At 37.6% G+C, this 20,765-nt stretch overlaps 1 protein-coding gene across 3 annotated transcripts in view; it reads left to right on the top strand.

Annotated features, from left to right (window-relative positions):
* Positions 1-2,464: 2,464 nt before the first annotated feature.
* Positions 2,465-20,765, top strand: part of atg10 (ATG10 autophagy related 10 homolog (S. cerevisiae)) — a 29,280-nt gene continuing 10,979 nt past the window's right edge. Inside the window, exons 1-6 of one of the 3 annotated variants that reach the window (XM_051683928.1) lie at positions 2,551-2,581; positions 4,675-4,730; positions 5,376-5,504; positions 5,726-5,848; positions 16,120-16,252; positions 17,033-17,130. In XM_051683928.1, coding sequence (XP_051539888.1) covers positions 5,376-5,504; positions 5,726-5,848; positions 16,120-16,252; positions 17,033-17,130 — 483 coding nt within the window. In that variant the 5' untranslated portion in view covers positions 2,551-2,581; positions 4,675-4,730. Of the gene's footprint in view, positions 2,582-2,625; positions 2,924-4,674; positions 4,731-5,375; positions 5,505-5,725; positions 5,849-16,119; positions 16,253-17,032; positions 17,131-20,765 lie in introns of those variants that run through there. The other 2 variants (XM_051683925.1, XM_051683926.1) reach the window with 2 other exon arrangements.

The following is a 20,765-nucleotide window of genomic DNA, read 5'->3' as shown; positions in this document are numbered from 1 at the left end:
TCACGGTTGGGATAGTGTTCTTCGGCTTGCAAGCCTCACTCTTTTTCCTCCAAACATAACGATGGTCATTATGGCCAAACAGTTCAATTTTTATTTCATTAGACCAGAGGACATTTCTCCAAAAAGTAAGATCTTTGTCCCCATGTGCACTTGCATAACGGCTGCCACTGGTCTAAAGGCTCGACATCATTTTCTGGAATTTTCCAAGCTGCTTAAAGGCACAGTTAACTTAGTGTATGTAAACTTCTGACCCACTGGAATTGTGATATAGTCAATTAAAAGTGAAACAATCTGTCTGTAAACAATTGTTGGAAAAATTACTTGTGTCATGCACAAAGTAGATGTCCTAAACGACTTGCCAAAACTATAGTTTGCTAAAATGAAATCTGTGGAGTGGTTTAAAAATGAGTTTTAATTATTTCAACCTAAGTGTATGTAAACTTCTGACTTCAACTGTATGTCAAAAATACTTCCGCGAGAGCAAGGCAGATGCAGTTTTTAAACTAGGCGGTGCAGTTGCTTTCTCCCAGCTGCGCTAACTGCAAGCACAATCATTCAATCGTTTTATTTATAAAGCACAACAGAAACAACAATAGTTGGCCACTGTGCTGTACAACCACATATACAAGATACATATCAGAAATAAACACACAAACAACACACGATACACTCTTAAGGTGTAGCATGACAGGAAATTAAGTGCTGATGACACAACTTAATACTCACTGGCTAAAAACCGTGATCTTCTAAAAAAAATAATTTTTAAACTCTGATATCATGTTTTTATATGTATAAATTAGGTGCGAATATTCCCAACACCCTCACAGAACGATCTCTTTATCTGTACCTAAAATATTAAACTACAAATGGATTTAAAATTCAGTTTTTGGGGGGAATATAATAGCAGGTACATTGGGTGACTTTTACATCATATTCAGTTTCATTTAAAAGCCAAATAATTAAAATGATGTCCACTTTATCAGCAACAAAGCACATGAACGCAAATCAAACACCATCTGCCTTTGATCCCGTAGGTTTACACAACGAGAAGTGAGAACTGTCTGACTTAACAGCATTATTTCACTCCTCCCCTGACTGCAGCCGCCTACTCTCGTCTACTTTCAAGGCGAGGTGTTTGGCATCTCAAACAAGCCTAATGTTGTTGTGCCGGGATGGACAGGTCGCAAAAAAAAAACAAAAAAATGGGGACTTTTTTATTACAACACAAAGACATAATGTTTAATTATTAACCTTCAAATGGCTTTCTTATAGTTGTCTCTGCATATTAAGATAGGATAGGAAAAAGTTGTTTAACACTGAAAAAGTTAAATACTTCAACTTTAAGAAAGTAGTATCAGAGACAGTTTAGCAGAGACGGACCACCGGTATTAAAATGAATGGGAGAAATTGGAATGCTCAAAGGCCAACGGATGTAGACAAGGAAGTCCCACCTCACAGGTAAAAGAGCCAATAACCTTTTAGATACAGACATCACCTGTCAATCAACTTGAGAATGTGCATGCGCATTAGCCGAACCAGCTTGTAAAATAGCGTTTTTTTAGCGTGATCTATCCTAAACAAGCTCAAATTATGATACCATTTTTGTCAGACTTTACTACTTAGTTGAAATATGTTCTTTGATGGTAATCTTGACCAAATGTTTTGGAGATTTCGGTCTTTCTTAATTTAAGTAGATAGGAGCTGCACTTTTATGCCGCTCCAAAGATGGCTGCCGAGTGGACTGATCTGCCTTAAAAGAGACTTTGGTAGTATTCTGCTGATCATGTGATCATAACATGGCTGCCCCCATGAGGGGACCCTCTCCATGTAGAATAAAACATCTTTTAATAATGTTACTGATATGGCTAGTGTCTTCATCTTATGTGAGTGGTCATGATTTTATATATATATAAAAATTATTATTCATTTTTTTGGTGGTAAAACTTTTTAACGAGGAAAGAAATACGGAGTGTACCTTTAAACATTCACATATCCCCAAATCCTAAATAGTAAGTTAGATCCTTGCCTACTATTAAAGTCTATTTGTACCTAACCCATCTGTATCATAACTCACAAATATAGATTCATGTATACAATCCTATTAATTGTATATCATGTACATTTTTAATGTAATAAATAACAGATAAAATCAGTTATGTTTAAGAACTAGGAAAAATAATGGTGGTCCTCACTTCAAGTTGTAGTCCATACCTTAAATTGCAAAATTATTACAAAAACACTTTTAAATACAAAAATATGGATTTACTGCAGTTAGGAGTACCACGAGACAGCCTGTTCGGATTAAAATAAATGTCAAATGACAACTAAAGTGATCAAACCAAATAAGTCAGTCGACTTTAGTTCATTTGAAACTTCCCAATTGTGGACGCTGTTCTTTTCTCTCACCAGTTGTGTGTTATTTTGGCGAATGTTTTAACTGCTCGCTGTCCTCTAATGTCTGCGCTGTACCTCTTTTTTTTCCAGAGTGGGCGGCTTGAAACCGGCTGTGCTGAATAACATTGGCTGTTCCATTTCATCCCCTCCTCGCTCAGGATCCCGGAAGTAGCCGTGTGAGATCATGGTAAGAGAGCTATAGAGCAGTTTGCGCATTTTATGATACCCAGGAGTCACGCTGCAACAATGTAAAATGTCAGACAGTCTGCGTTATAGAAATTGCAACAAAGTAACATGTATTCCAGTTACCACAGCAACGTTACAGCTGACGTTATAAATAGCTACTCTTGAGTGCCAGGCACGGTTGAAGTGACACGAGAACTGATGCTCATACTGCATTTTCGTTCGCTGTAGTATTCGAGTTCAGCTCCAATGAGATGCAATATAACGCTGTTCCCTGAATACACGTTTCAGAAACTGTAGGTCTGATACAGACTATTAAGTTTCAGAAGGTTGCTCTCATACATGAGTGAGTTGTCATGAACATATAGAGTGCAAGCTTTATGGATCTGATGTGAGAGTTTCGTTCAAGATATTGGAAAACTCATTCTTATCAATTTTACAAAACTAAAGCATTGAAAAGCATATTTTTATGTAAACGAATAGAATAGAATATTAATTGGTATTGAAGTGAAAATTGTTATGAGGCTGAATGATGTTTAGGTAGCCAGAGTTTAAAGAGGATTATTTTGTATTTTATTTACATTTTTTATGTCTGAAGAATTTTTACTAATCAAGCTTAAATGAATATTCTGGGTTCAAGTTATGCTTGATCGACAGAATTTGTGGCGTAATGTTGATTTGCCACAAAAATGTATTTCTACTTGTCCCTCGTTTTCTTAAAAAACAAAAAGAAGCAAGAATCAGGGTTACAGTGAGGCACTTGCAATGGAAGTGAATGGAGCCAACACGTAAACATTCAAATACTCTCTATTTCATAAGTATAGCCACAAGACGTAAACAATATGTGTGAGCTTACCCATTATTTTGGTGTGAAAAAAATCATTTGCTTACCTTTTCTGTGTAAAGTAATATAACATTTTACAACTTGTTGCCATGATGATGTAATGCTGTAAACCCCAAAATGACTGTAAAAGCAACGATTTAAACAATTTTACAGCTCAAATAATAAACATGTTTAACAGAAGAATTTATGATAGCCGCGCTGGAAAATCCAGCTTAAGCTGGTAGCTGTGTTTTAGAACATGGTAGCTGGTTTCTAGCTGGTCTTTAGCTGGTCCAAGCTGGTCGTGAGCTTATCCAAGCTGGTCTTTAGCTTATCCTAGCTGGTCCAAGCTGGTCATGAGCTTGTCATACCAGCTCAAGGTGGTCAAGCTGGTTTTTGGAACATGGTAGCTGGTCAACCAGCTAAGGGCTAGCTTGGACCAGCTACCATGTTCCAAAACACAGCTACCAGCTTGAGCTGGATTTTCCATAAGGGAGTGCTTTAATAAAGTTATGAGATTCTCATTAATGCCTTTAAACCCTCCCAAATTTGGCCCCATTCACCCCCATTGTAAGTGCCTCACTGTAACCTTGTTTTTGCGTTTTTAAAGAAAAGGAGGGATGAATCAAAATAATTTTTTTGTGGTAATCAACATTATGCCACAAATGCTGTCGATTGAGCTTAACTTGTATTGAACCTGGAATATTCCTTTAATATGCAGAGGTTGATTTCCCAGAAAAGTGTAACACTGTGACTATGTAATTATTTTTGCAATTCTGTTTGATGATGCTAGTGCCACATATATTATGCACTTAAATGTTAAAGAATTTAATAGAATAGACCTTTGGTGCCAGTAGAAATTGCACACACTGAATGGTCCATTACCTGACATTTGGGAGGTCAAAGTTGAAAATTCATAATATTTTCTGAGTTACAGAGTAAATTACTACATTTGACACATTAATTCATTGTTTTCTCTAATAGAATGTAACCAAATACAATATTTGAATTCAATATTCAGTTTAAAAATTGCTCATTGCAAAATTCCATTTGATAAAAAAAACAGCTCTTAATAGTCTGGGTTACGTCATGACTTCTCTGTGTTTATCATGAAACTGTCTATTTATTTTTTGGTTTAAATGAAAAATACAATCCATGATTTTCTTCTTGCATGCTAGAATCAGAGACACAGACATCGTAGGTCCAGTCAAGTGTGTGCAGATTGTGTTTACTTCACACACTATAATTAATCAAGCCGTGTTGTATCCATTTAGTTTTTAGATTCAGATGCTCACCAAACCGGCTGACCTATGAAGATGTGAATAAATGGGTTTGTTTGATGTTTCTCATTCCTGCTTGTTCATGCAGAGGGGGTGAAAGAGGCACAGCCAGGAACGGGTCACTTAGCAACTCAACAGTTTCCTCTGGAGTAATTGAACCCAGAGCCGCTGTTGTGCTTCAGGCACCAAAAGTTGTGATGGAATTTTTTTCGGCAAGCGATTCTAAATCTGCATGCAGATTTGTTGAATGGCCTTAAAGTCAACATTGATTCAAAATGGACCCAATTTACTTTCTTAATACATGTTCCTGGTCTTATTGTGAACGATTCATTGATGGACGTTATTCCAAAAGAAAAAATTTGTCTTCGTAATTTTCATCAAAATGTAATAACTTGCTCCGCCTCTGAAACAAATTTCCTTTACAGCTGACACCACCGTCCCCTTCAACCACCTGTCATACTATATATAGACTACTTTTTATGATCCCGTCTATTTCCAATTGATAAAATGAAGACCCACTTTATATTTGTTTCTCATGGAATATCCTGTTTCACTCAGAAATAAGTCACATTACGGAAGTAAAATGGGTTGTGTACGCTGTTTCATGTTAAATGTGCTATTAATTTTGGAAAGTGAAGTTGAAGATATCTTCAATTAATAGCTTTTTAAATGTACTTCATCCCCCCCCCCCCCAGATGGCAGGTAAGAGAAATTCTGCACCGTTTACACATTACCTGGATGACAGGACCTTCCAGCTTTGCTGCCAGCTCTTTTTACAACACTCTGAGACCATCCAGGATGGCTGGTGCTGGGAGCAGATCAAGGTGAATGTTTGAAGAACTCTACAAAATCTTGGCCTGCTCGTACTCTTTGCAGTAGAGAGGATCAGAGTGAAATAAAGGACCTAAGGCATGAATCTCACGAAAACATGTCAAAGTCACAGTTCACTTTCAATTTGGTAGAGCCAGGTTCAGACACTTGTTTCTTTTTAAATGCTAATGTTTGATGATAATCTCATTTTGATTGTGACTTGACTTTGTTCCAGGGGACTGATGAAGGCTTCATGAAGAAGATTGTTCTCATTCCTGTAAGATCAACCATATTACACAATCAACATGGATGTTCCATACAGGCAGAAAACATGGACCCGCTAACAGAGGAAATCCAGGTAATTCATGCTGCTTGCTATTACTATTGCTCATACTTAAGGTTAGGGGTTTGTTCAAATCCCTAAACCTATATAATAAACTTCGGCAAGTCACTCATCCTGAACCATTTTGTTCTATGGATGTGAAAGATGCCTCAAATCATGCGGCATGTTGAGGAAATGTGTGCTGTTGGTTTTTCTAAACTTTCAGACTTACTTATTTATACCTGGCAGATGATGAAAATGTGCAAAACATTCCTATAGACTTTCATTGACGGATCCATATCTAGCGACCAGAAAACTGAAACTTGGGGGTGGGCTCTTTTGGATTATGGAAGTAAGTAACCAACTAGCAATGCCTTCAATGAGTCAGGAGGACACCCTAGCAACCCTATTTTGAATCATAAGTGTAGTGGTTCTTGGGTGAGATGGGCCAGTTCATTTATAAATGGGCCACCAAAAATGAGCACTGACCTAAGTGTTTGCCCACATACTGAAACAATTACCTGAAGGAAACGCTTTAACTAAATCCTGCACTTTATGACCATGCTGGGTTTAGCTCTGGAAAAACTTGCTAATGTTGGCATTGGCTTTTACGTGACTGTTAAGATGTTTATGCGCTGTTGTTCATCAGGGTGTTGCTCACATGATTATTTAGCTCTGTCTGCACATTATATGCATTCTCCATTTGGGCAAAAAGTTCCTTTAAGAAAAGTCAGGTCACTCTGTGGCCATATTTTTAACGCCTCTGGGCAGCTATTTTCTAGTCGTGCAAGTACGGCTCCTATCTACTTGAATGGGGAAAGATGGAAATCTCCAAAACTGTTTTTCAAGACTACCAATAAAATAAAATCCGACAACAAATGGACTGTGACGAGGAGGAGGGCCAATCGGGCTAATCAGCCGAGGAGAGGGATAAGTGCAGCGGAATGTGACAGTTCGGGAGAGAGAGAGCCACACGCAGCTGCAGTGTGTGCATTTGTGTTCTAGATCTTTTTGTTAAGTTTTCATTAAACTATTATTTTGACGGTTCAGCCGGTTCCCGCCTCCTCCTTTCCCATCTTAACCTTGTTACATTGGTGCCGAAGCCCGGGAAGGAGGAGGGATGCGCTGTCGTGGTGTCCTCGCCACTACCAGCCAACAAAGGAGCAGCCTCGGCCGTCCGCCGGGGGATGGAGGAGTCGCTGCCGGCCGCCTGGACGCGGAGGGGCGTTCCATCCGCCAGGGGTCGGAGGACTTGCTCCGGTCCGCCCGGGGAGGAGCAGCTGTCGTCCGCCAGAGGTTGGGGAGAGGATGAGGGCCAGGCAACAGCGTATCTGGGCGCCGGCGAACCAGGTTATTCCTCTCTCTCCTCTCTCTCTCTCGCTGTCGCTCTGCGATGAGTGATTATTTTTGCAGTTCCATTTAGTGACCCGAGTGGGGCAGAAATTACAAGTTCAGCTTTAAACTTTCCAGAGTATTCTTAATTTTTTAAATATTGTTGATATCTTCATCAGCAAAACGTTTTATTCGTATACCGATCTGAATTATCTCCACCAGAATGAGGGTTGTGCCTGGTGGTTTATTTTTTTTAAATTTTTTTTATTCATGCCTCCACTCTCAACCCATTTCATTAGTAAGCCCCTCCAGCTGATTGCAAATGACTCGACTTCTTGCATATTTACATTCAGCTCACACACACTAGAGAGGAGTCGACACCTTCTCATGGTCCATAAAGGAGATGTTTGCCATGTTTTGATGCCAGAGAAGATGGCAAGTTTTGTTTTTTATGGAGGAATGAGTTTTTGCAACTGATTATAATACAATCCATCCAACATCCTTTGATTAGTACCACCATGTTCCCTGTGATCACTTGAATAAATGCTGGAAGTCATTGTAAATGGAGACTCAACTGTTTTTCAGTGTCTTTCTCCTTGTAATAAAGTGCCTAATTAGTCAACACCCCTCTTGCTTCTTCAGACCTGTTAAAAAAATTTAAATGTTCATACTGTGGTAGACATTTCTCAGCTATCAATGGGCAGGGCTGCATTATGTTATATTTAAATGAGAGTGACGTGGAGCGAAATGTAGAGAAATTCCTAAAAGAAAGCAGGAAAAAAAAAAGAAAAGTAAAAACTATGCAGAACATGTTATTAAGGGATATTGTTAGGCACAGCTCAGGGTGGAGTTTAGTTGTTTACGATTGACAAGCTAAACGTTTATAGTTTTACTGTACAGTACGTCTATACCTATACTTCTGAAATAGTGAGTATTTTGACGTTTACGGATTGGCCCCATTCACTAACATTCTGAAATCTTTTGTGCAGTCGTGCCAAAGCGCACGTCACCTGGCCTGCATAAAGGAGCATTTAGAAAACTTGACCTTGGTGAAGACTTTTCTGCAGCAAGCAGTAGCTTGCAGACTACAAGAAAACCCCTTTTTCCTATTGTTCAGGAAAGGAAGAAAATAACATTTTCAAAAAGATCTGTGGAAGATTAGGGAAGCCTGGACTGCTTTTTCCCTTTTTTGTGGCATCCTGTTTTGAGTGGTGGGATACTTTTAGGGAGTGAATAAATGCCTCACTCAACAAAAATCTATCAGGGTTAACCCTTTCAATGCCAGACACCTAATTTCTATGACGCTATGTTCAGTGTTAATCTTTGTCTGTGTGCACATGATGGGGTCATAACTTCAATAAACAAGAACTATCCTTCTCACTATGTGTCTACATTATGCTTTGCTTCAGGACCCAGATTTTACATTGGACATTGAGTAGCAACCCAACACAGTTTTAAATTTGCTTATTAATATCGCCGAGAACTGTATAGGCCCAACAATACTTTACATGACATAGGATTTAAAAGGACAAATTGACAATTTTGTAATTACATAAAAAACAACATACTGTAAATTTGATTTACAGTCTACAGTTTTAGTGTTTGGTCTGTAAATGTCGCCGCAGCCAATAATTCAACGCTCAAAGCATTGTTTATTGTTTAAATGTTTTTTTCTCATTGCAAATAAACCTGTATTTAATGTAGCCTGGGTCGTGTTTTCTTTTATCTTGAAGGAATATTCTTGGTTCAATCCAAAATAAGCTTAATCAACAAAATTTGTGGCATAATGTTGATTACTACAAAAACAATTTCAACTCGTCTGTTCTTTTCTTTAAAAAAATTAGAAGCAAAACTCAAGATTTAAGTGAGGCATTTACAATGGAAGTGAATGGGGCCAATTTTTGGAGGGTTTAAAGGCAGAATTGTGAAGCTTTTAATAAAGCATTTTTTATAAAAGCACTTGCATTAATTCATCTGTTAAAACTAATTTTTGTGCCGTCTCGTTTAAACCGTCTTTTTTGCGGCGGACTATGTTGACATACCTAATTTGTCTTGCTTTTACCAAGTAACAGATGCATTTGTGGTAAAATACTGTCGAGTTTGAGAGGACACACTGCCTTTGACGTGAACAACAAAAGAAATGGAAAGTATTTTCTCCTCCTTTTTAAAAGTTGATAAGCCTGTTTATTTTACTGTCCTAACAATGCACAGTTATATAGATTCATTTATTTGAATTGATATTTTATGGTGTAATTTATACCATTAAAGTACATTAAATAAGGGTATTAAGGAAGACTGTATGTATTGATAGATAAGCCTAATATTGAAAAAAATTATAACCATTTAAAGCTGAAGTGTGTAGATATTTCAGTGTTGAGATATTTTCTCCTATTCCAGCTTAATATGCAGAGAAATAAGTAAGTCAATCTTAGGTTAGTCTTCGCAAAAATGGTGAACACTGTGTCTCTGTGGCACTAAGAAAATTCCCATTTGTTTTGAGCGACCTGTCTAGCTCTATACAAAAATACTGACTCGGCCAGTGGCGTAAGTTAGAGGCTGGACAGTCAGTTTGTTCGATCAATGGCAGACATTTTTGAAAGGCTGCTTTTAAAACAATGTTTATTTTTTGCAATCCTGTTCCGTGTTGCTAGTGGCGCAGAAACTACACACTTCAGCTTAAAGTGGAAAATTGTGAATATCAGTAAAAAAAAAAATAGGTAGAGGATAGTTTTGCAACTCTTTTGAAGCTACTATATAACAGTGTTTTAGGAAGAAATCTTTATTTGTACATCAAGAAAGGCATCCAGAAAATATTTTAATTCTTTAAGTGCAAAGAATGTAAATGGAATTACCAGGGTAATTAGACTGTAATTAGAGTTTATTTAGGTTAATGAAAGAGCCCATCCTTCATCATCCTCCGAAATTACCCAGCCGAACTTTGGTATTCAGATAAGTGAATGTCTGCCTCTACTCCTCTGTTGCATGCCCAGTATTGATCTTTTTTTGACAGTGAAAAACGATGCACAAATTAAGTGTATACCTGAGCTTATGGCTCTGTTAAAACCTCTCTAGATGATGCTATTTAAAGCGTCTACTGCCGTGTGCCATACCGCCCTTTTGCTTTTCCTCTTTGTGGAGTTGAACAGGTGTCATCGTTCAGCAATTGCACCATTGCATACACCTATTTGAGCATAAACACAGCATTTGAAGGACAACAAACAGCAGCAGTTCGTTTGAAGCTTAAGAAGTTTTTGCTTGAAGCACATTGAGTTAATAAATGTCCTTTTTGAACTTGACCTTTCAACAAATTTTAAAGGTGTTCTGCGGGTACATGCAAGTCAGCTGATCTTTTGCCCTTTATTTGAAATCCAAATGCATTCAAAGAGTCAGTTATGCAAAGGATGTATGATAGCTGTGAATATATTCCTTTGCTAAACGAGCTCTTGCCACAGTGGATCGAAATGTAATAACATTTTTCTGCTAACATGATTGTGTGGCCTCTTAATGGGATACTGTACCTAAAACATTTACTCGCCCTCAGTTTGTTCCAGACCCCTTTAACTTTCTTTTTCAGTGGAAAACAAAACAAGATGTTAGGCAGAATATTAGCCTCAGTCACCATTCACTTTCATTGCATCCCCCCCCCCCAATACAATGAAAATATATGGTGACTGGAGGATTTAGAACAACAAAAGGGTGCGTAAATGATGACAGAATTTTCATCTTTAGGTGAATTATCCCTTTAATTTCTCTTATGCCATATTATTTAGAAAACCCTTCAGGAAGACTGGAGATATTTTATCTTTGAATGGCAGTATTGTTTGGAAAAAGCATGACGTCATTGTTTATTTGACCCCTTTCCAACTCTTCCATTCCTGACAGACGTCGGATGTGAAACAGTAGTATTGTGTCTCTCAAGACTGCGCTTGTGTGGGAGGGTGGAGATGTTATCAGTAAAGGCATGGATGCATGAAGTGTCCTTGAGCCTGCATAGAACTAGCCAGGGATAGAGCCATGGCCTCTGGTGATCCAATGTGTTGCTCAGACACTATCACTAATTAAACCTGTACACATCAATATGGACCACAAAGGCCACTCTGATGTCATAATGTCTTAATGCCACCTGACAGATATTAAATACCATGTTTGAAACTGAACACTGCAAATATCAGTCTTAATCAGTATTATTGTCTTGATCTAAAAGAAAAAAGAAAAAGAAAGACTTAAAAAGAATGGATTTTTGCACACAGTTTTAATGGTATAAAACTAAGTAAATTGATATTAAAGGAATATTCCGGGTTCAATACAAGTGAAGCTCAATCAGCAGCATTTGTGGCATAATGTTGATTACCACTAAAGAAAATCTTTAAAAAAAGCAAAAATCAAGGTTACAGTCAGGCATTTACAATGGAAGTGAATGGGGACCATTTTTGGAGGGTTTAAAGGTAAAAAAAAAAAAAAAAAAAAAAGAAAAAGAAAAAAAAAAGTGAAGTTTATAGTTTTATAAAAGCACTTACATTCATTCTTTTGTTTAAACTAGTGTATTATTTGAGCTGTAAAGTTGTTTAAATCATTTTTTTTTTTTTTGTGGCGGACTGCTGTTCTAGGCAGATGAACTTGAAGTTATTTTTCTTACTACAGTCGCCTTCGGCTTGCTCACTGGGGTTCTAAATACAATTATTATTTAATTATTTATTTAGATATTTTATACACAATTTACAATCATATTTAATCAAAGTCCACAATGATAACTCTAAGACTTTATAGATATTACAGTTTCATTCTCTGTTAATGCATGATTTTCTATAAATCTGCTTTAAAATGATGTGTTGTGAAAAGCGCTATACAAATAAAAATGACTTGACTTTCACCGATGTTTCTTTACACAGAAAAAGTTAGTTAGCAATTTTAGCACACTAAAATCACGTTAACCCGCATATTGTTTATGTCTTGTGGCTATACTTTTGAAACCCCACTTTCGGCCCCATTCACTTCCATTGTAAGTGCCTCATTGTAACTCAGATTATTTTATTTATTTTTATTTAAAGAAAAGGAGTTACAAGTTGAAATTTTTGTGGTAATTAACACAATGAAAAAAATGCAAGAATGCATTGTAAACACTCATATAAAATATTTACTTTTATTTTTAAATTCATGCTTGAACCTATTTAATGTAGAAAGTACATAATCTATTTTGCAATATTTACTTCACCATAAAATACATTTCAGTGTGTTTTCCAGTAAAAATATCTAAACATCCTTAAACAAGATTAATATACTTTACAAGCAAAATTGTGTAAGAAGACTTGTTTTCAGAGAACATACAGTGCTGTGAAAAAGTATTTTGATTTCTTCTGTTTTTGTGTATATCTCATACTAAATTGTTTAAAAAATTCTAACAAAATCTAACATAAAACAAAGGCAGTCTGAGTAAACACTAAAAGGTCTCACCCAGTAGCACACTATGCCAAGGTCAAAAGAAATTCCAAATGATGAGGAAAAAGGTGATTGAAATACATCAGTCTTGGAAGGGTTACAAAGCTATTTCAAAGGCTCTGGGACTCCAAAGAATCACAGTGAGAGCCATTATCTCCAAATGGAAAAAACTTGGCACAGTAGTGAACCTTCCCATAAGTGGCTGACCTTCCAAAATTCCTCCAATAGCACAGCGACGACTCATCCAGGACGTCACAAAAAAGCCATGAACAACACCCAAGGAACTGCAGGCCTCTCTCGCGTCAATAAAGGTCACTGTTCATGACTCCACTATCAGAAAGACACTGGCCGTAAATAGCATCCATGGAAGAGTGGTGAGGCGAAAACCACTGCTAACCCAGAAGAACATTAAAGCTCGTCTGAATTTTGCCAAAACACACCTTGATGATCCTCAAACCTTTTGGGAGAATGTTCTGTGGACTGATAAGTCGAAAGTGGAACTGTTTGGAAGACAGGGGTCCTGTTACATCTGGTGTAAATCAAACACAGAATTCCACAAAAAGAACATCATACCTGCGGTCAAGCATGGTGGTGGTAGTGTGATGGTGTGCGGATGCTTTGCTGCTTCAGCGCCAGCACGACTTGCAATAATTGAGGGAAAAATGAATTCTGCTCTCTACCAGAAAATCCTAAAAGAGAACATCCGGTCATCAGTCCGTGAGTTGAAGCTCAAGCGCAACTGAATTATGCAGCAAGACAATGATCCAAAGCATAGGAGTAAGTCCACCTCTGAATGGCTAAAAAGAAGCTAAATTAAAGTTTTGGAGTGGCCTAGTCAAAGTCCTGACTTGAACTCGATTGAGATGCTGTGGCAGGACCTTAAACGGGCAGTTCATGCTCAAACCCCCCCCCCCCCAAAAAAAACAATTTGCCAATGAAGAATAAATACAATTAATTCAAGATGTATTCTCTTAATACATCATCTTATTTTCTTATTACACAATTTTGCTTCTAGTGAATTTATTTTGTTTTAAAGTTGTTTATAAATGTTTTTGGAGTGAAATGACAAGTCACAGGTGCAGTTAGCGTCACCAGACAGATTTGAAAATAATTATTGTTGTCAAACAGGTTTCCATTGGTCGTGCAAACAGATAGTCCCATCCTAAATTTACACCATTGGTCAAGCCAGTATTGCTGTGTCAGGCTAGTCGAGATGCTCAAACAAACAGAGCAAATGTTTTGATAGCACCACAAAGCCACAGTATTACACATTTAAGTGAAATCAAACTTCAAACGTCTTACTTATAGTTGTCTCTGCACATTAAGCTGGGATAGAAGAAAGTATTTTAACATCGAAGAATCATCATTAAGAACAAAGACTTTATTTTATCCATTCAATGAGGATAGGAAACCCACCTTATGCAAGTTGCAGCACAAAACATTGATTTTACATTCTGACAGCCAATTAATCACCAGTGGTTGCAGGTTGAGAAGGGGCGGGAAAATGCAGCGCACACTGCTGGTTCAAAGAGAGGTAACCTTTGTAAACAGTCTGCACAACATTTACGCATGTGAAAGCTCGAGGGTCCCGGGCTATTAGTCGTGTTCCACAACACAAAGGGTGGAGTGTACGTACTCCCACAACATGGATGCAAGAGGTAAACCGAAAGTTAAACATGTGTTACCTACATGCACTGTTGAGGAGGTCTCGCTTTCATTCAAAACCTGCAGGATTTCATTAGATGAATCAAAGGGAAGTTTAAATCAAAATTATTAAGAGAACAATGAAGTATGATGCTTATTTATTATGTTGGCTTAAAGCCAACATACATTTATTCACAGTTGTTCTGACCGACCACTGAGCGGCACCATGATGATTCTGATCGCCACTGGACTGTTTTCTGTTTCCAGTCTTCTTAAGAAGCAGTGTAAAAACTACTTAAAGGAGTGATAAGCAAGGAGTTCTTTCAATTAAAGAACAACATCCATTTTAAGTGTTAGGTGGAGTAAATATGAGTTCAGACTCAACTTGTGCAGTTATTTTGAAGATGAGTGCACGTTGCGGCTCAAGCCCTTGAAATCTGGATGGATTTTGATTGGCTGTTTTAACGTTGTGCAGGCAGGAACAAACTAAAACGATGACGAAGATGATGTGAGAAGAACCCAAGTACAGTTTATTTACAATGTACATTAAACGTGAAAGTGTCAACAAAACAGAATATAAACTGGAATATAAACTAAACTAGACTTGACTTGACTATAAGTAGAAAATCCACAGACCATGAAACAAGATTACATTAACAGTACTTGACCAAGGACTAGAGAACATGAGGGCTATAAATACACAGACCTAGACACAAGTAAACAAGACAACCAATCATAGACCAGAACAGATGTGATAACAAGATTACTAATAAACATAAACCAATGAGAATACATGAAACATGAGCGTCACACGACAAGACAAGGAAGTCACATGAAACAGGAACTAAATTTCAAAATAAAAGACATGAAATCAAAACATGAAAACATGAAAGTGAACAAAAATACACAAACACGTGACAGCTGTCAACGTTTTTATCGTTCTTCAGCTGGAAAAAAAATCGCTCTGAAAGTGATCCCAACGAAATCTTTCCTCTGTGTAATTATTGTTAAAGTTTGGTGTTGACTCCGCTGTTCTCTTACAGTTAGAACAATTTTAGGTATCGTTATACTGTAGTAATCACTCTTGCCTTTATACTTTTCATACAGCGGATGATCACAACTTGGAAAAATCCTATAGACTTACATTGACAGAATGTTCAAACAGGCCAAGAATATTAAAACTCCAACTGTCAATTTGTTTTAATGTAAACAAACCCACACAAGGCCTTTAGTCTGCTCTAAGGACACATCCACACTTATCCATTTTCGTTTGAAAATTACGTTTAACATTATTGTTTTTCAAAGTGTGCAGTAAGGGTTTTCCGCATTGTTTTCCGCAGGACAGTTTTCGCCTGTCAGTCTTTGACGCTCGAGTTTGAGTTTGGGCATACCAACACTTCCAGTGGCTTCACCTCCTGCTGGCAGTTTAACGTTATTCAAGCAGCTCTTTTCCGTACAATGAAAGTGACTGCGGACTGGAGCTTTCACAACTAATTATTCAAATTTTTGCATTTTTTTCTGCACACAAAGTTATTATATGGCTTTATCAGACTTGGAATATAACACCTAAATCATCATATGGACTACTTTTTTGGTTCATTTTTGAGCTTGACAGTCCCAGTCCCCATTTATTTTCATTGAATGGAAAAGAGCAGCATTAACATTATACAAAATAACTAAATTTGTTTTCCATGGAAGAAAGTAAGTTATACAGGTTTAGATTGACTTTAGGGGGAGAAAATTATGAGAGATTTTTTGGGAGAACTATTCCTGCAACTTGTATTTCAAATTTGGAGACTTGATCCCATTTGCTTGTCACATTTATTGTGTATCTTTACCATGGAATGACATGAATCTTTCACTTTCTATCTGTTTCTCTCTCTCTTGTTTTTCAGGCAAATGTTGAGGATGAAACGGCTGGAGTTCAGGCAGTATGTGAGAATCATGCTGCGCTACGCTATGAATACCACGTTCTATATTCTTGCAGCTATCAGATCCCCATCCTCTATTTCAGAGCCTCAATGTTAGGTACACAGCATTCTCTTGCACTGCATCTCCACACAGTGTTGTTTATATACTGTCTAACTTCCCTTATCAGTGTGTGTATTTCAGAAACATTGGTGTTCTGCTTTCTCCAAGTTTGGTTTTTAGCTGTTGTATGTGCACTCGAAAAACAGACTCAACATTTACATTGATATCCTGTCTCGACTAGAGTGTTTGAAGTTTGGGAAAGCAAGCAAAACATGACTTGTGTCGGCGCTCAACAACATCTGGCTTTGTTATTGTGCTGTAAATACGTTAATGATAGCCATGTAAACATTCCGGAAGGTCTTATTTAGCAAGTTAGTCAATACCAAAGTCCCTTAAAGGCATGCCAGGTCACTTGGCGGCCATATTCACAACACCTCTTGGCTCTTATCTACGTAAAAGCGGGAAAGACTGAAATCTCTAAATTGGTCGGTTGGACAAGATTACGTTCAGATAAGATATTTCAGTCCTGCAATAAAATTTGACAGCAATGGCATCATAAATTGTGCTTCTTTAGCTTAAATCATGCTAAAAAGGCTGATCCAGCTAATGTGTGTTCATGAGTAAACTGACATCACTATCAAAAAGGTGATTGGCTCTTTTAACTGTTGGGCAGGACTTCCATTCCTAGAGCCGCCATATTTTGCTTTACAATTTCTCATTCCTGCTAGTACAAATAAATTGAAAGTGATCAGTTATACTGGCTACAGTTGGATTAGATCATTTACACTTTTTTGCAAAAGCATTCTCTCCATTGATGTGAGCTCATTGTTATCACAGATGGAAGGTCCCTGTCTCTTGAGGAGGTGTGGAGCAACGTTCATCCAAACTACAAACAGAGACTATTGCATGGACCATGGGACACTCTAACCCAACAGGTAGGATTCAATGCCATGAGCATGCGTGTACGTAATCTGTATTTATTGTTTCCACAGTTCACATTCATTAACCATTTTTTCATGTTATATCTGAGAGGTTTTATCTGTCATGAACATCTACAAAAAATAGGTGTCACTCTAGAGCAAGGGTGGGCAATTATTATGGTTCAGGGGCCACATCGGGCTTTAAGTAGTGCATGAAAATGTTCTATCATGCATTTAAAAAAAAAAAAAAGAATAAAGGCTGTGATTAATTATAAATTATTTATTTTACCATCTTTACTTACATGGCAAATTTAACACTCTCTACATCAGGAGTCTGTTTTACTAAATCGAAAATTATAGAACTTTTCATGTTTGTCACAAAGCAGGCCTGTTTACTTATTTTATTCTCAAAACATTACCCATTTACGCGCTAAAAGAGTCATGTTGCAGGTTTCATCAGTGGTTTGTCAGCCAATGGTTTGGCTTTCCATTCAGCACACAACTGAATAAAAAAGGCTGCGTGACTATGATAAATTGTTACTGCAAGAGTTAGATTAACATACAGGTGTGAGGGACTTCTACACATTCGTCTCTCACTTGCTTTTGCTCACGTGTCAGTGATTACCCCTCCGTGTGTCAATGATTCCAAGTTCTATGTTTATATTTGATTAAATTCATCACTGAGAAGGTTTGCTCGCAAACTTAGTAGCACCAAACAGCACAAGCAGCCTCAAGAATGGACAAGGAGTGGGTGTGTCATACTTTTCCTTGAGCAAAAGAATATCGCACGAGAGATCGCCAAGTTTGTTCAAAGGGGAAAGGGAGAGCTAGAAATAGCGCACTCGTATGCATGGTTGCCAGCTTGCACAAAATAAGTATAACATTGGGTGGAATCTTTCAAATTTGTCCAAGTATAAATCTTATTTGGGGGTTTGCATCTCTTATCTGGCAACCATGAGCATGTTAAATGCTTGTGGAGGCGTGTTAGGTCCCAATGCAAGATAACAGAAATATCAAATGAAAAAAAAACTATTTTAGTATAAATGAGCCACAGGTCAGATTAAACCATGTTGAGGGCCGGATCCGGCCTGCGGGCTGTAAATTGCCCATGTGTGCTCTAGATTCTAGACAGGCAGTCCATAGACCATCTGATGCATGTAGAACTATTACAGGTAGCAACAGCTTTCTCAAAATAACAAGCTCCATTCTGATTGGCTGGCTATATGGGAGTACACAGGTTTTTGTTTGATCACCAGGAAAACCATTTTCATTGACTCCATTTTCAATCTCCTAATATTATTGTTTTCCTAAAGTATGCAGTTTTCGAAACGCTTAATTTGCGGTTCCAGTGTGGATGAGAGACGTAAATGTAGCAAAAACATGTGTTTTCGAACTAAAATGTATTAGCAATATTGGGGAATAGTTCACTGATGCTGCTAAATTAACTGCAGTTTTTAGTAGCATGACAGTAGCTCATCTATTTTCACAATAGTGTACTTTTTCCAGTAACAAGCTACATTTTCCAATGAGTAGCGCTGTAGCGTCACAACATTTGTCACACTGTATAGTGAACATGCTAACCTAAACCATCCTCTCTCACACATTTGAAGCGCTGGAAAAACAATATAATTTAAGTGAATTGGTTTCTTTGTACTGTCATATAAATAAGTGACTCCCTTATATTTAGCTTTGAGAACTCATTTTAGTGAGTTGTTTTTTTTCGGACGGTTCATGTAAATAAACTTGTTCACATAAATGATTCACTGCTTCACTTGAGCCCCACACAGCCTTAAAGGCATGTTGCCTAAATTTTTTCATTTCAAATCTGTAGTTAGCTAGTTTTTGTTTGTAGCCTATAGTGTAGCTAACTACCTTTCTAAAAAAAAGTAGCTTGACTGTAGTTCAGTGTTAATTCTTTTAACTTTTTCATTAATTGGCAATTAATTTTTTTCCAATTAATTAAGTTTGTTCCCTTGGTTTGATTTTCAAGGGCATTGTGTACCTTTTATAGGGCATTGTTTTAACCATTTAAAAAATATAAGGTGGCATACTAATTAAGGTGAAATGAACCGATCGATTAACATACAGTTGAAATCAGAAGTTTACATACACCTTAGCCAAATACATTTTAACTCAGTTTTTCACAATTCCTGACATTTAATCGTAGAAAACATTCCCTGTCTTAGTTCAGTTAGGATCACTAATTTATTTTAAGAATGTGAAATGTCATAATAATAGCAGAGAGAATTATTTATATCAGCTTTTAGTTCTTTCATCACATTCCCAGTGGGTCAGAAGTTTACATACAGTTTGTTAGTATTTGGTAGCATTGCCTTTAAATTGTTTAACTTGGGTCAAACATTTTGGGTAGCCTTCCACAAGCTTCTTACAATAAGTTGCTGGAATTTTGTCCCATTCCTCCAGACAGAACTGGTGTAACTGAGTCAGGTTTCTAGGCCTCCTCGCTCGCACATGCTTTTTCAGTTCTGCTCACAAATTTTCTATAAGATTGAGGTCAGGGCTTTGTGATGGCCGCTCCAATACCTTGACTTTGTTGTTTTTAAGCCATTTTGCCACAACTTCGGAGGTATGCTTGGGGTCATTGCCATTTGGAAGACCCATTTGCGACCGAGCTTTAACTTCCTGGCTGTTGTCTTGAGATGTTGAGATAATTTTCCTTCCTCATGATGCCATCTATTTTGGAAAGTTCACCAGTCCCTCCTGCAGTAAAGCACCCCCACAACATGATGCTGCCACCCCCATGCTTCACGGTTGGGATGGTGTTCTTTGGCTTGCAAGCCTCACCCTTTTTCCTCCAAACAATGGTTATTATGGCCAGACAGTTCAATTTTTGTTTCATTAGACCAGAGGACATTTCTACAAAAAGATCTTTGTCCACATGTGCACTTGCAAACTGAAGTCTGGCTTTTTTTACGGCAGTTTTGGAGCAGTGGCTTCTCATTGCTGACCAGCCTTTCAGGTTATGTCGATATAGGACTCGTTTTACTGTGGATATAGATACTTGTCTACCTGTTTCCTCCAGCATCTTCACAAGACCCTTTGCTGTTGTTCTGGGATTGATTTGCACTTTTCACACCAAACTACGTTAATCTCTAGGAGACAAAATGTGTCTCCTTCCTGAGCAGTATGATGGCTGCGTGGTCCCATGGTGTTTATACTTGCATACTATTGTTTGTATAGATGAACGTGGTACATTCAGGCATTTGGAAATTGCTCCCAAGGATGAACCAGACTTGTTGCAGTCCACTTTTTTTTTTTCTCTCTGAGGTCTTGGCTGATTTCTTTTGATTTTCCCATGATGTCAAGCAAAGAGGTACTGAGGTTGAAGGTAGGCCTTAAAATACATCCACAGGTACACCTCCAATTCAGTACACCTCCTATCAGAAGCTAGTTGGCTAATTGTCTAAAGGCATGACATAATTTTCTGGAATTTTCCAAGCTGCTTAAAGGCACAGTTAACTTAGTGTATGTAAACTTCTGACGCACTGGAATTGTGATGTAGTCAATTAAAAGTGAAACAATCTGTCTGTAAACAATTGTTGGAAAAATGACTCGTGTATTGCACAAAGTAGATGTCCTAAACGACTTGCCAAAACTACAGTTTGCTAATATTAAATCTGTGGTGTGGT

Source organism: Myxocyprinus asiaticus, chromosome 42 (assembly GCF_019703515.2).
Source record: "Myxocyprinus asiaticus isolate MX2 ecotype Aquarium Trade chromosome 42, UBuf_Myxa_2, whole genome shotgun sequence".
In the NCBI taxonomy this organism is placed as follows: Eukaryota; Metazoa; Chordata; class Actinopteri; order Cypriniformes; family Catostomidae; genus Myxocyprinus; species Myxocyprinus asiaticus.
This window is presented reverse-complemented; position numbering and strand designations above follow the sequence as displayed.